The sequence below is a fragment of the Adelges cooleyi genome, unplaced genomic scaffold (assembly GCF_023614345.1).
Source record: "Adelges cooleyi isolate 19-005CV unplaced genomic scaffold, UGA_ACOO_1.1 ACOO_flye_CR_arks_rails_tigmint_CR_PRNA_30, whole genome shotgun sequence".
Classification (NCBI taxonomy): domain Eukaryota; kingdom Metazoa; phylum Arthropoda; class Insecta; order Hemiptera; family Adelgidae; genus Adelges; species Adelges cooleyi.
Genome location: NW_026095971.1, coordinates 11,561,102 through 11,585,890, shown reverse-complemented (window position 1 = coordinate 11,585,890; position 24,789 = coordinate 11,561,102). Strand labels below are relative to the sequence as shown.

General features: G+C 27.7%; 2 protein-coding genes across 2 annotated transcripts in view; one reads left to right on the top strand and one right to left on the bottom strand.

Moving 5' to 3' along the window:
* LOC126838906 (probable ATP-dependent DNA helicase HFM1) overlaps nt 1–24,637 on the top strand; it is a 30,099-nt gene extending 5,462 nt beyond the window's left edge. Inside the window, exons 11-30 of the mRNA XM_050573685.1 lie at nt 304–479; nt 14,281–14,509; nt 14,594–14,736; nt 14,902–15,092; nt 15,177–15,274; nt 15,508–15,722; nt 16,856–17,073; nt 17,428–17,549; nt 18,629–18,738; nt 18,801–19,077; nt 19,141–19,204; nt 19,339–19,421; nt 19,503–19,560; nt 20,077–20,196; nt 20,269–20,414; nt 22,173–22,268; nt 22,359–22,404; nt 22,464–22,595; nt 23,359–24,103; nt 24,480–24,637. Coding sequence (XP_050429642.1) covers nt 304–479; nt 14,281–14,509; nt 14,594–14,736; nt 14,902–15,092; nt 15,177–15,274; nt 15,508–15,722; nt 16,856–17,073; nt 17,428–17,549; nt 18,629–18,738; nt 18,801–19,077; nt 19,141–19,204; nt 19,339–19,421; nt 19,503–19,560; nt 20,077–20,196; nt 20,269–20,414; nt 22,173–22,268; nt 22,359–22,404; nt 22,464–22,595; nt 23,359–24,055 — 3,221 coding nt within the window. The 3' untranslated portion in view covers nt 24,056–24,103; nt 24,480–24,637. The remainder of the gene's footprint in view (nt 1–303; nt 480–14,280; nt 14,510–14,593; nt 14,737–14,901; nt 15,093–15,176; nt 15,275–15,507; nt 15,723–16,855; nt 17,074–17,427; nt 17,550–18,628; nt 18,739–18,800; nt 19,078–19,140; nt 19,205–19,338; nt 19,422–19,502; nt 19,561–20,076; nt 20,197–20,268; nt 20,415–22,172; nt 22,269–22,358; nt 22,405–22,463; nt 22,596–23,358; nt 24,104–24,479) is intronic.
* Nucleotides 2,187–4,863, bottom strand: LOC126838907 (pro-resilin-like). Its single transcript, XM_050573686.1, has 2 exons — nt 4,568–4,863; nt 2,187–2,644 (listed from the first exon to the last, which is right to left on the bottom strand). The coding sequence occupies exons 1-2, from the start codon at nt 4,676–4,678 to the stop codon at nt 2,399–2,401; spliced, it is 357 nt and encodes a 118-aa protein (XP_050429643.1). The 5' UTR covers nt 4,679–4,863; the 3' UTR covers nt 2,187–2,398.
* Nucleotides 24,638–24,789: the final 152 nt, after the last annotated feature.

The following is a 24,789-nucleotide window of genomic DNA, read 5'->3' as shown; positions in this document are numbered from 1 at the left end:
AATTATATTAATTACAAGTTACCAGAGTAATTAAAAATTGGTTACAATATATCAACAATACTCTGATTACCTACCATTTAATACATGTATATACATCGACCTATAAATGTAACTATTCCTATGAATATTATTTAAATGTATTGCCTAAAGATCTACTCTGAGTAGATTACAGTTTATTTTGTCAGGTCATTAAAGAAGTGCTCATATTAGTTGAAACAACCTCATATCACATTTATGTATATGCTTTAATTACTAAAAGTAATTAAATATGTTGTTAAATCAATACTCGTTTATCCCAAAAAGCACAGGGAGTGAATCTTCCAGCACATCTTGTTATCATCAAGTCCACAGAACACTATACTAATCATGGGCCTAAAGAATATGAAGAAAGTTTAATATTACAAATGATCGGAAGAGCTGGAAGGCCTCAATATGATAAAGTTGCAACAGCTATAATAATGACGAGAAGCACAAAAAAGGTAAGATAGTTTCAATGTATGACATTTATAATAAATCAAATAAACTTTAACTAATATTATAAATAATTGTACAATAGTATTTAATATAATGTCAATTAATACACAGTATTGATAATATTTTAATTGCTACTCAAGTAATGTAGGTAGTACTAGCAATAACTTTTGAATTTAGTTGTTTACCGGACTTGTTATATATATATTTTTAACGTGATTGCTATTTAAAGAACTAACAATAATGTTAAAATGGTTTCTTCCGTTATAGTTGGATATAAATATATTAAAATGACGTTACGCCATCCATTTATTAAGAAGTATAGGCAATTATTGGTAAAATCTTAATTTAGAGCTTCAACTATAGTGTTTCTATACTTTTTATTACAGTAATGATGATACTTTATTGGTAGTTATTTTGTTTATCAGACTCGCAGTAATTTTTATAGAAAATATTACAATGTTTTTTCCATCAAACCATTTTTCGTAGCTGAAATACTGTGAAGTTTTGAGTAAACAATATAACCAAAATAAGGGACATGGTATGGCACAATTGTCACTCGGCACCTGAGGTTAAGGTACATGAGGTCCCGAATGGGATCACCCTGTACTTTTATCGGAAACCCTAGCTCATGCGTGTTCCATACTTACCAAAACCTAAACCAACCAAACATATAAAGATAATAGCTAAAATGGCCTGAGTTGTCAAACCTAAAAAAAATCCTAAATTCTTTCGCTATTTAAAAGATGAAGAATTCAATGATGTTTTGTTGGAATCTGATTTTGAAAATGGTACCAAAAAGCGAGCATTACGGCTTACCAAAAATATAATATAATAATATTCATTTGCTTATGAAGTAGAAAATAATTACAATTATGAAAATTGAATTCCAACAAAACATGGTAGAACTTTGTTATCACCTTTCCAACGGTATATTACTTTTGTATCTATTATGTTCATTAAAGAAATCTTAGCATTTGAAATAAAAACGCATTTTTTGCTACAAAAATACTTAAGTTGTCCTTTTAAAAAACGTGTTTATAAAATTATTTATTTAACATATTTCTTATCTATAATAGTTGATATCGGATGTCGTATAAAACCAGACTATATATTATAACTACCTAATCAAATTTCCATGTATATTTAAAAATAAGTTTTTATTTTAATAAATTATGACTAATTAGTGTAGGTAGCGTGGACTGTCATTTAATTTGTTATACTTACAAATTACTTAAATTATAAAAAACCCTTATTTCTTATTGAATCACAATTCATAAAGTCTGAAGAGATTTTGAAAAATAAGTGACGGATCTTCTTTACTAAAATGATTTAGGTATAATATTCAATTTCTTTTATAAATCAACGTAAATTTGTATGTAATAATAATAAATAGTTTTTAAAGTTCACTATAATATTTCAAAATCGGTCGTTATTTTTAAAATGTATATTATGTTATATTTTTAGTGGGACAAGCGCGTGGCGGAGTGAGATAAGTGAGACTACAATAGCGGCTTGTTATTTCGGGCGGGTAACCGTCTGGGGGTGAAATGGCCACCTGCCCCTTTCTCTTCAACTTGATTGGTAGCGTTAGGTCGGTTTAATTAGAGCTAGCTCTAAGCCCAAAAATACCAAATCTTAAACCGCCTGAACTCCGACCAATGCGAGTATCAGACGTAAAAGTGTAAAAAAAAAATTATATTTTATATTTTTGGTGTAAATAAATTGTATATACTTTTGAGGCACTAGATACATTTTTTAAACAGTATAACTTAATTCTTATAATATTATTAAAACAATTAATTATGTACAGTATATTTTTAACAGACGTTCTGCATAAATTATAGTACGTACATATTTAATTTTTCCGTTTTAATTGTAATTAAAATATTAACAAGTTTTACAGATACATTTTAATTAAAATGAATTAATTAATATTTATCTTATTTGATTCTGTACTTCCACTTTTCTCAAAGGGACTAGCATTGTCTTGAAAGGTGATTTTTGGCACGAAACCACTTTCCCCGTCAACGTAGTAAGATACAGTCATAAGTCTGCCATCAGGTAATAGCACAAAGTATGAACCTTCAACTCTTCCTGTATCTTTACCAATTTCATTTTGTCCGTAATAATTTCCACTGGGCTGATCGTCAACTTTATATTCGTATTCATACTAAAAAATAAAAAAAATATTGGTAACTGATTAGCCATTAGGATAATTATATAACTTACTAATATTTGTATTATAGTAGATATTATTAGGTGTAAAACTAGTTATTCTTTTATCATCCTACTTTTTTTTTTAAGTATTCTTACATTACTGTTTAAATTTTGGAAACAGAAAATAATGTTATACACCGTATAATTTAGTTTGATAACATTTAAAAAAACCGACCATTTACGTAGCATCAAGTTTCTCAAGTGTCATAAGAAGAATTCTACAATCACTTAAGACAATATAGTTCAGACTTAAGTTATTAGTTCGTTCAAGCGGACCAATAATTATTTAAAAAAATTATTAAAAATCAATAAACATATACGGCATGATATGATAGTCTGATAAAAAAATTATTATCCTTAATTTTTATTTTGAATTAAGTTTTTGTGAATTTTTTTAAAATTGCCTGTACTAAACTGCTACACTAATAGGAAGTATTACCTCATCTAATTATATACAAGTACATTCAAAGCCTTGAATTGAATCTACTTCATTTTTAATTTTAAAATACATGATAGCTATATAAAAGTCCTTTCTTCTTTTTTGGATGTTGTCGGCCACTAGGACTATCTCGTCACACATCCATCCTCTAATTCTCATTGAAGTAATCGCGTTAATAATTAATATTTTAATGACTAAATAATTGTAAACAATGTACAGACGGGGGTTGGAAAAGGGCGGCTTAAAGGAATTTTATATAGGAATTATTTATGAATAATATGGTTCTAATAAATTTCGACCATGTAAATTAATTTTCCGAGTTGTTTGTATAAGCTTATAGGTAATATTTTTAATTTATATAATTTTTTTTATGAGTAAAAGTCACTTTAATTTATTTTAGACCTAAAAGCCTAACAAAATTACGCCTACTTAGAATGATCCGATTTCAATTTTGTAAAGAGATTCGAGTTGTTTGACTACTTTACTAAATTATATAGGAATTCAATTTTTATTTAAAAAATGCAGTTTCTTGTAATTAAGTAAATTAAACTTGAAATTTGTTTAATATTAAAAAAAACGTTTTAAATAAGAAAAGCAAACATTTTAAAATTTGTTTCTGACATAACCTATTAAAGTAATCAAAGATTTCATATCTCTTTACAGAATTAAAATCCGACAATTATTATTCCGAAGTAGTCGAAATGTTGTCACCTTTTCAACACGTGTAAAACGTGAAAACAGGTATTTACAACAATAGAATCATAATATCGGGAGTAAAATGTATATTTTAATTAACAACAGTAAAGCGGGATGGTACAATTTAATTTCTTGAGGCGTGGTAAATATTTTTAGGTATACTAGGTATAATTAAAACAACAAAATCTTGCTTTTTAAATGTATTGACTGTACGACACATTACTAAAAATTGTATTATAAAAGGAAATAAAAGATCAAGTACAATTTTTATAGTTAAAGTAGTATTTTAGAAGGTACTTTAAAAATAGTTATTATTCTTTAAAGGGTTGAGTGTTAACGATTTTTCGTTCAATCTTAGTTTTAAGCGTTAATAATAACGTTTTCAAATATTTTTCGTAAAAACCGTTTTGCTTACTCATGTTGGCAGTTAGACCAAACAGCTAAAATCAAATCTATAGAAAAAACTATTTTCGTGGCCGTAAGTACGTTGGTAATATTATTGATAAATTGAAAAGTTTCTAATTATTAGAATATGGCTACTAATCGCTAATTTTTTCCTTACAAATATCATGTTTTAAATGTAGACCTATGTCCTTATCTTTTATCATTTTTGAAAAGTGTGGTCAATATCTATATTATTGTGATCTATATTAACTATTATTATATATATTAACTATTATATATTAGGCATTAGTTAAATATTCCGTCCAAACTATTATTTTTATGTCTTAAAACACTTACAGGTTCTGGTTTTCCTGTTGGTTGTACTGTGGGTTCTCCTTGTGGACGTCCTTGGCACATAATTACAACGGTAAATAATAAAAAATAAATAATTCTTCCTTGTACGTACATTTTTGGCTATTATTCTGAATTTTGATTTGATTCTCAACTCAAGTATAAATTAACTGTTTATTAAAAGAAAATATTAGTTTTGAATTCTAAATCCCGTATAAAATCGCACTTAAGTAAACTATAATAAAATAACTTACGACGTTTACTTGTAACTCAAAGTGTAATAATTATTTTCATATTGGCTTACATCTCCTTTAAATATGAACCTCTCCCTTTTTGTATTTCCCATTCTTTTAAACGGGGGAGTCTAGCAAATTTGCTCCGCCTTAAATAGAAAGTGACTATAAGATCTTTAATAATACCTATAATGTATTGTATTAAATGTTTTTAGTATTATGATAGTATATTGTAAATATCTACTTAAATAAAATAAGTAAATTGATAATATTCTTATATATGTGTTTGACAACACACTATTATAACTATCAAGTACCTATTGTATCATCTAACAGTACGATGAATATACTCATATTAATATTTTAATACATCATATATATTTGTTAATTGAAGTATAGTTGAATAGTTATTTAAATTTTAGACATAAATACCAAATTTTTAAAAAACGAGTAAAAATTTCATGGATGACATCAATTGCTAGACAGTTATGAAAAACGGTTTGTTTTCTTTATAGTACCCTAAACCTTAATTTAGGTAAGGTTTTCTTATGGAAAATAATAAGTACAGTCCATTTCAAAGTGGTATTTATTTTTGATTTACTTGACTTAGGTTGTTTCTCAAATTCATTACTTCATAAGGTTGGTAAACACAAGTCACTGACTACTGTTGTTTCTCCTTCAACGATATTTTTTAACACCTGGGTTTTAGTGTAAGAACTTTTGTAACTTGTAGTGTTTGTACACTTAGCTATCTATATTTTCAGTTTGTCAAAAATGTTGCATTCCGTAAACATTTCGAAACAATATATTATTCATATAAATATGATATTCACATTTACTACGTTTACATGAAACCAAAAAACCGTTTTGAAAAATAAAACTGTCATACTAAGTAGTTTAAGAATTTTAAATGGTTTGGAAAAATTTGAAATATTTTTAAGTTAAAAAACATTTTAATTGCACTTAACCATTTCAAACACTTATACTAAGCCCCTTCGGAAGGCTTTTTTAGATTATATCTTATGTTAAACCAAGTTAAAAAAAAAAAAATTAAATAATGATTTTAAAATATTTGTTCAAAAATTCTTGAGAAATCATAGTTTTAGTTATCGTATTTTCAATAAGCTAAAACATATTTTCTAACTGAATTTTTTAGAAAAGCTGTACTAGGAATGAAAACAGGCTGTTTTTCAGAAAATCAAAATTAATTAAAGATGTGATAGTCAGTTAAAAATTTACTTAATTATTTTTTTTTGTCGTCCGTGTATATTAATGTTAATATTATGATAATGGTGTATTTTTCTGTACTAGTTTTTACCAGTAATTTGTCTGAGTTGTGTAGTTCGGCTGTCATACAATTTTCAATTATGTATAGTCTCTAGCACTTAATAATTTTATGTTGAAGAAATTTTAATTAATACAATTATTCTGAATTTTCTAATTACATAGGAAGATAAATTCCCAAATGTAGTAATTAGCTTTATTTTTATTTTACAATCTTAATTAGTATCTATTAATTGCAAACATATCACAAATTTAAATTACAATACACTGTAAATTTTCAAGATAGGTATGTGTTTTTAATAGAAGGTATTATTGTAGCATTAACCTTATAATCGTAGATAAAGAAGGACGATTAAGATGAATTTAAACAGTATTTAAGGTTATGTCCATATACGGCTGTACAGATAATACATTTGAGAAATTAATTTTTATATGTTCATAAGTTATAACATATAACATTTAATTAATAACAGATAATTAGTAGACTATTAACTTGGGTTTCTTTGAATATCAAGGTAATTTAACAAACAAACTTAGGTAAAAGCAATATGAGGTTTAAATTCATTACATATGCTTACTTCTTACAGTTACATTTGTTGATTGTTGAGTATACCATTAATCCGTTAACTATGTCCATGTACTAGAATAAATGAGTGAATATTTTTTTGTAGGGGGATATTACGTTATGCTTTCTTCGCTTTGTTGAATCCACACGCAATGTTAACCTTTGAACTCAACACGCAACTGTCGGTATAAAGTATGAGCCACATTCTCAATAGTAATAATAATAATAATAATAATTACATATACCTGTCACATTTAATTATATTACCAAAAAAAAAATATATATATATTTTATTTAGTAGTATAGCAAAACATGACGAATTTTACCCAAAAGGACTTCTAGTGACCATTTTATTTATTTATTTTTAATTTTAGTAAATTTATTTTAATACAATTGTGGTGTGGTTATGCTGTTTAGTTTATTGACTATAAAAAATAATTTAATTGATCATAATTTTTTATGATCAAAAAAGAAATAAGTAGCAGGCTAACACATTGTAATGTTGTAGAAATTATTATTATTATAAAAGTAATGATTGAATGATATACAGTACACCATAAAAAGTACTGGTTGATAATAAGCCATAATAAGAAAATCACTTGTCAGTACATTATCGCCTATCGGTCAAGCACAATATATGCATTTTTGTTTGACTATTTATTAAAAATTGTATGCGGATAAATATGAACAAATGCGTATATTGTTGACCCCTATAATATAATTACTCATATTTCTTTTTATTAATAACTATTAGTATAGTTATTAAAAATTCATTAAGTATTAAGAAATAGTACGCCTACTGGCTACTAGCTAAATCCGTGGATAGATTGGTTAAAAATGGTAACCTAACGTAATGTGTTTTAGTGACTTATGATGAAAATAATTTATGCGTTGTTTTGGAGTTGTTCATAGTGTTAGGTTTCACCTTTGATCGTTTACTAAAATATAGTAAATAATTCTATAATATATGCGTGCTTACAATCATTAAAACATTCCTACTATGTAGAATAATTCATGGTTTCTTAACCGGTGGTCCATGGACTCCTAGGGTTACTAAGAATTCCTGTAGTATATTATGTGTTACAACTTCAGTGTTAACATCCCCTACTAACTACTTCATACAGTATTAAAATAAATGTATTAAGGGGCAACTATACAAGTTAATATGCCATCTGCCGTTACACAGATAATACTTGTTGGATAAAGGGTTTTATACAAAATGTGTATCATTGTTTACATAATACGTTTTATTCTTAAGATGACCGGTGTCGGGTATTCTGCAGGTATTGTAAATGTTATATGGTAGAATATAGATGAACACTTTTGTATGAACACAAATTACAGCACAACATACCAGCATATATAGATATGTTAAACTCAAAAAAAGTTAATAATTAGTGTTAACTAACGTTCATACAGTATACGTACATACGCACGCGGGTATACATAATACTTTCATCTTATTGTTTTAGCATGCGATAGATAATTTTTTAAATAATTAAATTTCTATACTTTTAAGTTCTATGTTTCATAAGATAAACATTGTCATACATGTATTAATTACGAATTATGGACAGGTTTATTTGGTTATTTAATTTTAATATTCAAAATAGTATGTCTTTAGGAAATCGATAAAATTGATCTATTCGCAAGTTTAATATTACATTGGTTTAGAGATTTACACTACAACATTTTATAATTTTTATGAGAGGTGATATTTGTCTTTGAATTGGCTAATCAGACATCCGTAGATGTTATTTTCTTATTATTTGCGAATTATGTTTATTTCTTTTGAATATTTTGAAATACAAAATATTATACATAATAAATATTATTTTATTCTATTTCTATACTAAACTCATAACTGGTCTCAGAAATAATGTTTATTGTAGGCCTTCGAAGCTTTTGACATTTTTGTAAAACTTCGGTGATGATTTAAAACTTGCTAGAAAAATGTTTAGGTCAGATTGGGATTAATCGAACAAATGTTTAATATATATTTTGTTTTTATTCCGAAGAAAGAAGAATATTTGTTGTACAATGTAATCAATCTAATACACCAACTATTTATATAAAACTTTTTTAATTACATATTATAATTCACCTTTATTGGAACAAAACTTAAGATGTTTTAAGTTTTTTTTCGACTAATCTGTCATCTAACTCAAACTTTTATTTATTAACTAGGTGTTTTTATCTCCCCTAAATTTTTTTAACAAATTATAAAAAAAATTTAATGTTAAAATATTATTTATAAAATACATTTTAGATAACTACTGTCTATTGACGTACAGACTACAGTTAACACGTCGAAAATACCTGGAAACTATTTTTACAACTTTGGAGGCGATTTAAATTTGTTATCCGGTTTGGCTTCAGCGAAAAAAAAACATACATATTTTGGTTCTTGTTATCTGTATTTTCTAATATAAAATGGCATGCGAGGACATAGTGTTTTTTGCAAATTGTACAGTTGTCGGAAGGGATTAGAGTTCGTCATATATAAAATATGTACTACCTCATCGATTTTATTATGCGGTAACCGAAGACTATACAAGTATAATCTTAACGGGTCCATAATCGTTAACTTACAGTTGTGTAATATGCAATAATTATTAGAAACCCTATTTATCATGTAAATATTAAAATATTATTATATCAATATTAACATGCTAAGAGATGAGATCACGTACTTTTGAAATTCAAAACACACATATAATATAGAACGTTTGCTGATTCATTGATCATTATTTTCTACTCTTTTGTGACTAGTTAGCAATAGGATAAAGAGACGAAAAATGATCTATTGTCTATGTTATATATGCCAAGCAAACAATGTATATTCATTTATAGCTATTGCATATTACGTCTAGTGCATGCAGCCTGCAGGCTATGTGTATAGGTAGATTATATACATTGTATTAGCCATTAGGGAGCACAAAACCTGTAGAGGTAAAACTGTACTTGCTATGAGTAACGAGTATACCGGGAGACATGACAAATATATCTGGCAATAAAAAAAATGTGAATTATAATTTATAACTAAGTAAATAAAATATGAGCCGCCAAGGCTCCATTGTTTTTCAGCAAAATATTCTCATGGAAGGTTTCAATTAATTTCAAACACGATTTTGGATTATATAATAACTAATAAGTGATTACAGTCTATGACAATACTATTAAGAGGACGCCACACCGGCTATTTAAGGAGTAAAGTATAGGCAATTTTTCGAAAAATCTTAATTTAGAGTTTGAACTATAATGCATACTTATTAATACAGTAATGAGGATACTTTGTTGATAGCCATTTTTTTTGTCAGACTATCACATTCAATTTTTTCCCTTCAAAACTGCTTTGAGTGAATTCATTTTTCTCAGGCTTCATATAATATAGTTAAGGAAAGAAATTCATACATATTATTTATGACAAAATTATCTGTGTTCCATCCGTATTTTTTCGATTTGCCTAATACAACCAACCCTATATCATTTTTAAAATAGTCAAAAAAGTATTTTTTTAGTTAATTAATTATTCATTAACTGGTTGAAATATTAAAAAAGGGCAATGGTAGAACAAAGACAATGTTGTTGTCTATATTATATAAAAATTTGGTTTCTTAGTTTTGATTATATCCTTCGTAAAATTAATCCGCGCAAGGCGGGGTTTTTTTAAGAAAATAACGGGTGGGTGACGGCCTCTTAACTAGAGATAAGAAAGATTACGTGTGGTTATTGCACCTGAAACGGGACATTTGTATGTTAATTGTTAACATAGTGTACATATTTGTTATAGTTGTAACTTAAATTAAATTTATATTAAATAGTTTAGTTATTACACGAGGTGATTAAAAAAACATTTCCCTTAATTGGAAAAATTGGAAAGTATAGTTTATTCGTTATATTAAACTTTCTTTTATTGTGTTGAAAAGTTGTGTTTTCATTTATTCGCTCACGCAATATGATCTTGACAAGCTATGTTCATTATTATTTATTGTTATCATAAAATTATTGAATATGTAACATATTTTAAGAGTTATTATTTATAATGCTTTGATAATAATATTATATATTTTATATTATTATTTTATACCTACGAGGTACTCTTTAGTCAGTATAAACCGATTAGCGGAATAGTTATTGTCTATGATACAAACAGGAAATGTATCAATAGCCTACATTCACACTAGGGTACACATCCCACAGAGGTTATGTCATGACCTTTGTGAATGGCAAACCTTTCTTGGGACTGACGTGAAAGTAGATTGATAATGCACACTTCTGTCAACAATACACTTTATAAAAAAAAACCAGTCCTCCAGGGCTTTAACATCACGTATCATTTGAGAGTATTACGATTGTCTTATTGTGAAGTTTTATAAGCGTATGAATCATAGCACCATTATTCGCGCAATTACTCATATTATGGTGGTATGTGTACAGTGTAACTAAACTGTATCATGTCATACTAATTTTATATTTATATAATCTTTTGCTTAGCTGCGTTTGTATACAAGCATGGATGAATACGCCTTAATAGTACAACCGTCGTCAATGGCGCCTAAACTATAGTTCAGTGTAGCAAAATTGTTACGCATACAATTTTTGTATAAGGGTTGGTGAGCCAAGTTGGCTGGGATTGGAGAATAAAGATCAATTGACGTTTATTCATTGGAAGAGTTTTGGGATTTTAGTTTTTACATAGTAATGTATTATTAAATCTAAATTACCAATACGCGTTGCAATGAAGTTACTTACCTTCATTACAGTTTCTAAATTTTTAATTCTGTTTAAAAAAAGTCAAAAATAAAATGTTTAATGTTAATTTTTATAGCTTTGTAAACCGTATTCCCCCCCTTAAAAGTGTATTTTTAAACACAAAAAAATTGCTAATAATATAAGTGCCATTATACCTGAAATATTGGATCGCCAAATGATAATAGCTTCTGAAACTGAAATTATCATAAATTAAGTTTTATACATTTTGCTGAGGATATTGTTGTAGTTAATCACCCCCATTGAGTTATAAACATTTTTATTTGTCAATCTGACTTAAATTTTAAGTTATGACTTATGGACAATAACTTATTTATTTCAAATGCAATAACTTTGTTATATGCAATTTTTTTTAAATTGTACAAAAAAATAGGTGGTAAAAACGGAAATTCATGGGTTTAAAATTATGAGTAATTTTTAATTAAAAACCCTGAGCAAATAAAAATGTAAAACTAACGGTGGAAAATTTATTTTAATCTTATGGTGTATGAATATATAAAATTGGAGTGAGTGGTAAGTTGTTCTTTGTGAAGTTTGTATGCGATATTAGAAAATATAGGTCGGGCGCCATTGAGGCTAACGTTTAAGTAAAACAACGTTGGCAAGTACCGCATATTTAAAAACATCAATATAATTATCTAGTACTACAAGTTATGAAGATTGATTCACTGGTTAATCACTATACTAGGTGTAACTGTTATATAAATAATGTCATCTTTTTTATTTATCGATTCAAAATTTTAATATCAGAAAAAGAAGATACGCAAGAATTTGGAAATTATAATAAGCTATTTTTAAATCCAATTTTAACACATACTCCGTGTGTTTTTATGACGATATTTTTATTTTATTATTGAGAAACTATTTCAGTGGTTTTGTATCGTTATTTGCTAAAACGCATCATATGAGTCGCCGAGTAGCCCGGCGGCAGTTAAGAAGTAAAAAGAAGAGGTAATCGCTATTTTATATTGAAAATAATTGCGTAAAAATGGGGATTGGAAAAAAAAACATTTAAGTGTATATGTATAAAAATCACGTTTCTTTAACCGTCACATTATCTTTAAACCGTGTATTGTGTAATAGATATCACACTTAGGCGCAATCTTACAAATGCAACACACACCATAAATCACAACAAAGATACTTAGATATAAACGCACAATTAAGTAATACATTTGAATCTTATGGGTACTAAGAGTTTTTAGTAGCAATATTAGATAAGTAAGAAGATAGGTTTAGTAGGAAATTATTGATATATGATAACAATAACTCGTCTAATATTATTATTATTTTAATTATTCGTTTTATTGTTAAACAGGTCGATTGTTCGAATTGTTTTCAATTCGTATAAAATATGTTTTAGCTTTTATATTTATGTATAGGCTTTATAATATGAAGACTACATATTGCCGCCCCGGTAGAACAATAACTCAACTGCAAAAATTTAAATTTTACAGAAAAACGAAAAAACCAAATTATTTTCACTAAAGTGTTAATAATTCATGAATGCACAATTAATTGTAAAATTGGGCCTTGGGTAATTATTAAAACTACGGTTACGTCGTTTTTCTACCTTATGCTTTATCTAAACACATTGAAGCATTTAGCCCATTTTACCAAATTTTGCAGTTAGGTCATTGTTCTACCAGGGCGGCGATATTATGTAGGTTATTTATTGAATGTACACCTTCCAAAATTTTTAATTTTTTAACAGAAGCTAAATTATTGTAAACACCATAAGATGAATGGCACAGATTTTATTCCTATTTTTATAACTTTATTTTTTTTAAGTTTATTTGGTATATTAGCAAACTTTAGTATTTTCTGTTGAAAATCACTATAATATAACAGTTAAAAATAAAAAATGAGGAATGAGTTATTTTCTCATTCCCTGTACTGTTCAGTATTCATATAAAATATAATATAAAACATATTACATTTTTTTTAGCAATGGGTTACGTCTATTATAGAGTATTTTAAATTAACAAACCTATGCACAATATAACGTAGTATATTTAAATAATTGAAATTTAAACGATAGTCCAGAATGTATGATGTCGAAACGGATCAGAGATCAACCAACGTAATAAAAAAAACGTGCCTAGCAGCCTGAGAAAAATGTTAGCTACCTTGTTTACTAGTTGTACTTTCATTCTCATTGCATCTTTGTTCAGTCTTGTTCGTTTTAGAACTATTCTGTTATTAAATGATACTAATTATAATATTTATATTAGTGCTTTGTATAATCTAGAAAAAACTTAAGCAACACTTGTAGTTATAAATAGTAAAGAAATAAAATAATAAAATATTTATTTTCAATAACACTATTGAAAATATAGGTTGAATTATATTTACATTTTAAGATGAGTTAATGTCAATGGGTATAACCCACTTCTTTTTTTTGGAATAAGTTGACACATATTATATTGTATTTCAAATGATTTGGTCAACAACTATTACAGTTAATTTATAACAAGAAGTGGTGTTATTTCAGTTTTTTAAAGAGAGAAAAATTCTGACCAAACTTTTTTTTAAAATGTTTTTATTATTATTTATATTACACAATCTATACAATTTTTATGTACAATAAGCGTAAGTGATGAAGTAGACAAATATAATTTGACTTGATTGCTTGATTGGAGAAGACACCCAGTGGTGGTACTCCGATCTGAGCGAACTTAAGTAAATTGTAACTTAAGTAAACTTAAGTAACTGTAATAAAACTGATCGCTACGCTCGCGAACTACAATTCCGTTTAAGTGTTAATAACCGACCGCTTCTTGAATGCTCATAAGTATAAGTTAGAAACATAGTTCAAACTTTTCTTAAAAACAAATTAAATTACAATTAATGGTGTGTTACAGGAGAAGTATGACAAGTTGGTAAATGGCACCCAGGTAGTGGAAAGCCACCTACATGAACGTCTCGAAGAGTATTTAAATGTAGAAATATCTTTCGGAACAATAAACGATATATCAGTCGCTAAGGGTTGGATGCGATCGACATTCTTATATATACGTGCTTGTCGGTCGCCGCAAAGCTACTCGATGGCGAGTAATCTCAAAATTCAAGAAGTAGAAAATCAACTACATGGTAAGTTTTTAATAAAATTTCCAAATGACACGAGTTAATTATTATTAAATTAATTCTATTAATTAACTAATTGATTATGTTTAGATTTATGTTTAACGGCTTTGAAGAAGTTATCCAACTATGGACTAATACATTTTTGTGATGGGCTGAACATAGGTTTGAAACAAGAAGGTGAAATAATGGCCAAGTATATGATAAGTTGCGAAACAATGAAGTCTTTTATGTCTGTAAGTTATTATAAAAACTACGTTGCATATTGTAGCAATACAACTGAAAATAACACAAAGGTTATTGAGTAATAAATAGTATTAAATAATACAATTTAATACTACAGTAGTAATCTGTACTGCATTAGGTATATTGCTTATTTTGGCCATAAATAATCTTTATAGTTAAAGGGAAATGAAGATTTGTGTGATTTGATTAAAATATTAATCAATACTAAAGAATTCGAAAGTATTAAACTAAGGAATGCAGATAAAGAAACGTTGAATATGTTGAATAAAAACAAAAACCATGATGCCAATAGAATTCGATTTCCAATTGAAGGAAGCATTAAGAGTAGAGAGAATAAAATTAATTGGTAAATGAAATTAAGTTAACCAAAACTTTTCAAAGAAATACGTTGTTGGTAAAAAAATAATGAAGTTTTGTTTGATTTGTTAAGTCTTCTACAAGCAACTTTGGGCACTTTGAATCTTACCAATATATCATTGATTCAAGATGTTAATCAAATATTTCTAATTTCCATCCGCTTGGCTAAAGGTAATTTTCGGTACCTACGATTAATTCTCTAATATTGTGGGCGTGTATACACACCAAACCAAAGCACAGGCGCTGTGCTGTATATAAATAGATTCAGTATAGAAAACTGACAAATGTACTTCATTCAATATTATACATTCTAAAAAAATAGACCAGCATGTTTTTAGTGAAAAGCAGTAAAAAGTTTGAACTGTTGTAATTATATTAAACGGTTTTTTAAATTTTTATTTTAGCAATAAAAGAAATCGAATGTAGGCACACTAGTTTTATAAGCGCTCGAGCTGCTTGTATTTTAGTTAAATGTTTAGTTGCAAAATTGTGGGAAAACTCAAACTACGTTGCTATGCAAATGCATGGAATTGGTCCTATTTATTCAGAATATTTAGTTCAAAATGAAATAACTTCTGTACAATCTATATTAAGCGCAGACCCTAGAAGTATAGAACGTGTGAGTACAACTTTCATGTATGCAATATTAATTTTTGTATTTATACATATGTATGTATATGGTGTCATTAAAATTACTATTTTTTCAAATGGTTAATAGCTGTAAAAGGTGTGATTATGGTATAACATAGTCATGTCCTTCAAACAATATTTTACTATCCTTGACTGTTGATCCATAGGTTAAAACCCTACACAAATGAGGAATGATATGTTCATTTAAGAAATATTTTAATTTTAAATTAAACAGACGTTCCCGGTACTTAAATATCATAAAGTATACATATAATAAAATATTATTTTAACTGCACAAACACGCGCTCATTATTTTTATGGTATAAAATTATTCTTATAAAAAATTAATTAAATTAAACTTTTGTTTTAATACGGTTAGGCTATAGAAACTAGGAGTAGGATTTACAAAAAAATATAAGTATTTTATAAAAAAAACCCTGTCGCAAGACAAAAAGAGAGAGAGTCTATAGACACTGATGAATACACTATAAGTATAGTTTAGTTGAAAGTTTGTGTGGAAAAGAATAAGTACAAGGTGTTGAATAAACGAACTCTTGAACTTAAACCTGGGAAGACAGACGCGACAACCGAATACTCTTGACTGATGACACTTGGTGCGTTGAAGTCGACTGACCAAAAAGCATAGAAATGTATTATTTTATTTTGATTTAACTGTTTAGTCATCAGTCTCGAGTAGCCGGAAGCACTGCCCGTATTTTTGTTTTAATATCTCGTATATTGATGACGTGTTCATCATATAACAACCCCTACCATCAAATTGAATTAGATATGTTTTTTATTAAGTATAATATTGATTATCGAAAAAAGTGGTTCGATGTGATTGTGAAAAATATGAGGACTTTTGGTGTATGCGTAGGTTCATCATGTATCATGTGGGATATCGTGTCTAGCGAAGGTTTAGGACAAGGGTGGCCGAAGACGAAGGAGAAGAAGATTGATTGTTGAACGTTAAGACTTAAGACTATAATTGTTTATAAAATCATATCAGCCACTAATTGAGATATTTATTATATTTATTGTTTTGAATGTATTCTAAATTATTAACTAAATAAATAAATATATATCAGTAAAATATAATATAATATAACAATTTAAATTCAGATTTTAGGACGCAAACCTCCATTTGGTAATCGTATTCAAGAATTTTTTAGACAGATTCCAAGGTATAAAATAAGGTTATCGTACAATAAAAGTTCAATCTGCGTGAATTTAGAGATCACTCTTATAAATTCTGAAGATGTAGATAAAAAATCTCGCCATGCAGTTACTGTATTAGTTGGCGATTCAAAAAATTGCCTCTTAAAAATCCTTTATTTACGGTTAGTTAACAAATCAGTATTGTTTTGTTTTGTAGAAGGTATTGTGTTTTATTATGTCTGTATAGATTGTATTCAGTATGACTATACTTGTATAATAATATACCTAATCTATCAATTTATCATTTATGGAGAATGTGGAGCCTCATTGCTTCGTACAATTTTTCGTCTGTACTTGTTGAGTACAAATTATACTGACGGTCTAAAAAATAAATAATTTACTAAAAAAACTTATAAGAATATTATTTTTTTATATCTAACTGAATGCAATCCATACACCATTTACATGACTTTTAGATGCGGCCTGTAAAGTATTATTTAAATATTATTTGTTAAAATAATTGCCTTTTTTCTTAGAAATGAAGATTTTTTAAATGGCTACAAGACTATACGCACTTCAATATCACTGAACATTTCAAATATATGTATGGGAAATTTAAATTACTCTATTGCTGCTTGTGTTATAAGTGAAAAATGGGGTAAAGTCCTTAATATAATCATATATTAATTGTGTTATACATTTGAATATATCTATATTCTTTGTCTTTACACTCCTAACTAAATGGGTTCGGCCACCCTAGTCCAACACCTTCATAGAGCTCGATCTTCTATATCTCGTGCAACTACCCTAGCTATCCTCATATCTTCGGTCTTCCTCTTCATCTCTTCCCCATACATTCATCTTTATAACACGGTGTTATAAAGATACATTTATAACAACCAGGTGTTATTAACACCTCTCACAGTCTTTGCCTCATCTCTTCTCATAACATGACTGAACCGTCTCAACCTATTCTCTTTCATTTTCCTTGATGCAACTCCTAGACTCCCCACTCATCCATCTTAGAATTCTCATCTCCGCTACACTCATCTTTGCTACTACAGAAATTTGAATATATACATTTACATAAAGTTTAATTAATAACTGATTTTTTTCAGTGTTTAATATATTGTGATCTAAAATTCCAAAAATTTTTATGTTCCTACTACCCGCTCCCAAACTAATTATTTTTATATCAACTTTTGAAACTTAAATGGTAACGCATACATTTCATTAACTTTTTAAATTGAGAACAACGTACTTAAAATGATGACTGGTCGAAAACCAATTTTGGATAATTATTTTTGAAGTTATTGAAGTTTTAAATTTAGGGTAGAAGGAAAGGTGGAGTGTATTATTATTTTAATCTGCGCGTACTTCCCCTGCCGTCCTAACTTTTAAACTCTTATAACTTTAAAAATAGTTGTTTAAAACTGGTTATCGACTAGAGGTACCTAGTCAACATTTTTAGTAAAATATTCTTAATATAAAGTTAATAAAATAAATACGTTACCATTGTGAAAAAACACTATGAAAAAAAAATTAAATTTCTTATTGAACCCTATGAGATATTGAGTGGTTAACGATAAAATGATCACCTGTATATGAATGAAAAATTGAAAAATGTGATGTATGACAGAATATAACTGTTTTAGCTTTTATTTTTATTATTTGTCAGAAATTCAATTATCGTATATCTATTTTGTAATTTAATAACATATTTAATGACTATTGTAGTTGGAAATGATATTGAAGTAATATTACCCATTATGAATACCAGCGAGCATACTAAAGAGACAATAAGTGGCGAAAATGTTTTTATCGCTGTACTTCCGTCATCAGATATAGTGAGTAAGATATAGTGATAAATTTTCTATTTCTGTACATTTTTTGTTAATTTATATTGTAGACCGAAAAATCAAATAAGAGAAAAAATAGCAAAGAAAATATCATTAACGAACGGATAATACCTTTAAGTTCTGAAAATGATAATTCTCAACTTGTAAACGAAGAAATCGATAATCAAAATACAAAAAATGGTTTAGACGAACAAAAAATAAAGTATTCATTAGTGAATTTCAATGTTGCTCTTAAAGATAACGAAGAAAAATCTGCCAAGTGGAAAGTAGAAAATAACAATAAAGATAATGTTAGAAACGAGCAGTCTTTTTTCACTCTTAAAAAAGGTAACTATATTAAAATATAAACATTTTACTTTTTACTAATTTAGTTATATTTTTATCATATAGCCTTAACACATAAAATTTATTCAAGTGATACTGGTGGATTGGTTCAAGATAATAACTTAGATGAGTAAGAAACGTTATTCGTACATAATTTGTACTCGATAATCAAACTTTTTCAACCGCACTAATACATTTTAAGAATGTATATTGGTAACATATTACTAATTACATGTAGTCATGTAGAAATCAAATGCATTTTAGGTTTTTCAAAGATGACCCTTTGGATTATTTATTCTTGGGCGTAGACGACCAAAGTAATGCTAGTAACGAAAAAATGTACTCGGGTATATAATCAAATTAAAATTTAACATTTTCTTTAGACATACGTGTATTTAGTATTTACAACGATAAAATTCAAATTTTAGATAAAATCCAACATTTTTCCAATGAAAATAATATAAAGCGTGCCACCTTTGATCCTGTGTAAGTATTCTTTTTATACTTTTACTTATACTTTTTTTTATAAATTTAAATGACCTACAAAAATTGTTCGGAAAAACAAATATGATTTATCTAATTTATGGTACTAGTTATTATCAGAACTGGTTATAAAAAAACAATACTATATTTCTCAAGTATTTAAAATGCATAACCAATGCCGGATTAGTATAACTTTTGTTATTTGCTGTAAAGTAATTTTTTATTTAATTGCCTACCTATGTTTTTAAAAAATTGTTATGATTTTGTTTCATTTAAACGCATGGCGTGTCTATGGTCTATGTATAAACATTAAAACCTTTAAATCGCTCTTATATATTCGATTTTTTAAAACATTTTGAATTAATTTCGGCATCTAGAATTAGAGCGTATTCGAAAATAGGGGCGGAGGGGAGGCAATATTTTCAGTTAATGCGCTCCATGAATTAAAAGTTGTTTTTATAGTACAAGCGATTTGGTACAATATTTTTCGTGTTATTGATTTATTTTCAACGGTTGTAGAATTAACTGTCGACGAAATAATACTCAAGAAAATATTGTAAATTATGAAACAAAGTATTCGACGCTTGAAAACTTCTCGCAGGAACTAAATGAGAGCTTGGACACCGATTCGAATAGATAGTGAGTTATATATTTAAGTGTTATACACATAATAGAAGGGTACTTAATATAGTGATTTAAATATTTTTATAGTATCACACCATCCAATAAATTGAATTTAAATCCATTTTCATTTACGAAAAGCACAGATAAAACTGAAATAGAACAAAATCCTCAAATAAGCAACACGTTGTGCAAATTATCTATTGATTTAAATAAACCAGAAAAAATTAATAATGGTAGGTAATAATAATTAATAGGTATGTATATAATACTTTTCAAGATATTATACATTTATGAACTTGTTGTTTAAAAAAAAGTTTATTATGTATTGCAGTTGAAGTATGGTCTTTTAATTATGTTTTTCATAAAAAAAAAAGTTGTCTCAACGATTATAATTAATAATCGTTTTTAATATTGTACAAAATATTAAATATGGGTAGTTCACTTGACGTCTTTTCGGAGGTGTGGGCGTTGTAGAACACATTAGTGTGTTTAGTTATTGGACCTCGGGCGCTGACAGTGCTTAAAAAGACGCCACACTGGCCATTTCTAAGGAGTAAAGTATAGGCAATTTTTCGAAAAATCTTAATTTAGAGTTTGAACTATAATGCATGCTTATTAATACAGTAATGAGGATACTTTGTTGATAGCCATTTTTTTTGTCAGACTATCACAGTCATTTCTATAGGATAAATTACAATTTTTTCCCTTCAAAACTGCTCTGCGTGAATTAATTTTTCTCAGGCTTCATATAAAGTTAAGGAAATAAATTCATACATATTATTTATGACAAAATGATCTGTGTTCCATCATCTGTATTTTTTCGATATACCTAATACAACCAACGCTATATCATTTTTTAAAAAGTCAAAAAGTCCTTTCTTAATTAATTAATTATTCATTAACTGGTTGAAATATTAAAAAAAGGGCGATGGTAGTACACAGACAATGTTGTTGTCTATATTATGTAAAAATGTGGTTTCTTATTATAGCCTTTGTAAAATTAATCCGCGCAAGGCGGGCTTTTTGAAGAAAATTTAAGTGACAACGGTCTACAATGGCGCCAATTTACACGTCTCCGAAAAATCTACCAATGAGTTACTACTTACTCTATAATATTGACAAGCAATAGTTTATTTATGCTGGGTAACAGAAAACTATTGATTCCTGACACCCTTATTTAAGCACTGTGATTGGTCCAAACACGGGTTATGGAACTAATACAATTTTGTGCAGCCTATTATTAATATTTTAAATACTCGATAAACAAATTTGGAAATAGAATATTATATTTTGACGCAGGGGTTCCTAAACTTAACTTAACAAAGGGAGGCATTGTATGTCAACTTATAATAAAACTTTTTTCGTGGTCGAGAACAAAATTTAAATATAAAAAATAATAAAGTGTTAAATTTTAAATAATTTTTAACCTATTTAATTTTTAGTATGCATGAGAGGCGTGAAAAATGTTTTCTATTTTTAGGAAGACTTGAATAAAAAAATATGGGAAGAATAGCAATTTCGCAAAATCTAGTTTATTTGATATTCCGTTTTTTTCTTAGGTCATTAATACTTTTAAGGTGCTTCTATTTGCAGTACTAAGTATGCTGTATATTATACCGGGAGTTTAATAATTAAAAATATTTGTTGTGTGTTCTTGTTATAATTCGAACCTACATTAACAGGGGTAGACTGAGATAAAATATAAGCCCGGGCGATTATACAATTAGGCCTACTAATTACATAAAATCTGGCCTCCTCGGTCAGAATACTTAGAAGCAATCGATTGGTGAGGTGGCACAAAATATTGACAGTCCTGTGGGCGATTACTCATGCATCTATTGTACCTGTCTAAACTTTACACTAGAGAGTAGAGTTCTAAATGATCATTATTTTGAGAAATCTTCAGGGAGTCTTTTATAATGAATTTTAAATATATATGTATTGTAAAAAATAGTTAAATAAGAACAAACTTTGTTTTTGGTTTTAAAAAGGTTCTACAAATATTTTTTGCAATACCGAAAAACCAAAACCAGAGTTCAACGACGATTCTTTAAATAAACACATCTCAGTACCTCATGAATTACAAGGTTCTTACAATATAAATACCAGATATTAAACGATTTTTATAATTCTTTTTTTTAACTATTGATTAATTTTTTTTTATTTATTTGAAATAGTTGAATACGATGTGTACCACAAGGAGCAAAACGATGTACTGAAAATGTAAAGATGAATAAAATTTACATTTAAAATTGTATTTAATAAGTATTTAATTTGTTCAGGCAACCCGTTACACCGTTAGAAACTAAAATACCGAAAGAACTATATTTAAAAAATGTTATTTACAATCTAATGAATAAAAAAGTTGGCGAAACGAGATTATCAAAAGACAACTTTTTTTTACAACCATTAAGGTAGGTATTCTATGTCTATATTACAAATTAATTGGCTACCTACTTCACATCGTAAAATGCATGCAATAATTGACATAAACGTGTTATGTATAAATCTAGTTAATTACATTACTTAATTGCTAAAATAAACAAAATAATATGTTAGTATTGCGGTAGTATCAGTACAATTCTTATAGACGAATCTAATTCACCTATGTTGTTTTGTTAGCGTGTCTTTTGCAATTTACTAGATAAATTTTTGGTATTACCTATGACCTAACCTAACTAGTTAACGTAACGCAGTAGTTTGTTCAGAATATGCATTTATTAATAGTAATTTCAAAAAATATATTTTTAAGTTAACACATTTCTGAAAATTGTATGATGTACGTCGTACGTTAATTATGCATATTTATTAAAAATAAATAAGTATTCCTAAAATATAGGATTTAACCTAATCTTTAACCTTTAGTAACTTAAAAAGTAATTATCCAAATCTGGTTGTAGACCAGTCAAAATTTTCAGCAAATTATTCTTAATAAAATAGCTATCTTAAATTTAATAAAACTAAAGTAATACAATTTTTTTAAAAAAAAGTAAAATAGTAAGAGTAATAAAAACGTGCTTATAGCGCAAATGAGTATAACTTAATTTTAAAAAAATATATAAAAAATATTCACTAGAATAAGAGTTAATTAATTTGTCTTATACTTGTAGGATACCCTGTTAGCAGTATTTATTTTTATTAGTTTTTATGTTAGTCCATAATTATTTTTTTTTGCAGGATGTCAAATTCTTTAAGAAACGAATTATATAAGCGAAAAATATCAGACATTGTTTCGACAACATTTTCACAATTGAATTGTAAGAAAAGAAAAGAAACAGATAAGTTTTCTCAGCCTTTACCGACTACGTCTACTAGAAGTTTGTCTCAACGTATTAATGCTAATTTAGAAGCGGTAGAATTTTATGGTTGTTCATTAAAACATTCGCCTAGTACTTCCAAGTATGACGAGCGCAAAACAGCTCCTCTCACAGTGCCTTATAGTTTGTTAACGAGAGTTACTGAAAACAGCTCACAATCTTGTGTAAGATCTCGGAGCAGACCGTTTAAACGTTTGGGGACAGGACTTAAGTTAAATGTAAAATCGCCCAACGTATCTTTTTCGACACCGGCTTGTCGAATAATTTCTGACTGCCAGAATGTCAATCTTAAGCGATTGAATAAAAGTGATTTGCACCAGACAATGTTTGATGACCATTCAGTTGGAACAACCGAAACTTCTGAACATAAGACTATTTTCGAAAATTCAACAACTACACTATCCAATCAGCTTGCATTTCCTTCTGATGTCGACAAAAAATCAGTAGTACCGTTGGCAACAGATAATACCAAAAAATCGACCCTTGACAAGTATTTTAAACGAACAAAATGTATCAAAAAGTTGACTGATTTAAAATTAAATGACGATTCTGGATGAAACACAAAAGCTTAAATAGGCAAGTCGGATACGACCCATGTGTTTTAGGTAAAAATAAGTATAACTATTATTTTATTTATGACAATTCAAATAAGACGCAATAGAGCTAGAGTTTAAGGAGAGCAAGTGGTAAATAGTTACTGAGTGTGATACTAACGTATCTAGTCATAAATGTTAATAGAAGAATAATTGGAGATGTGGCAAGTAGTCAGTAGAATAAATTGAAGTTGGGGAGCTAAAATAAGACAGCAATATAATATTTAGATTGCAAAGAAAAGTTGAAGCGAGTCCAGCGATGTTGAATATAAGCTCCATTGCACTGTATTACCAAGATATTTTAATAGCTAATACTTTTATTAATTTGTGTGACTATATGTTCAATATTTGTTTTCTTTTTAACGTATAAATGACAATTTTGTTTCAGATAAGACTAGTGGTTCAATTAACACTGTCAACTAATTATCTTTGACACATTGACGTTATCAAATTAAAAAAAAACAATTTTTTTGTATGTAAAGAAAAGTTAAAAACATCTAATTTTTTAAATAAGTTATTTTTAAGTGTGGTACAAAAAACGAATTTCAATTTACTAGAAGATAGTTTTTTAAATTTTATTTTCACTTTTAACTTATTCATTTTAGTGTTATGATAAAAATAAAAAAACTGTAGAATATTTAACCATACTGGAGCTGTGATTGTTTTTTTTTTGTTATGAGATATTTTCCAGTTAGAAT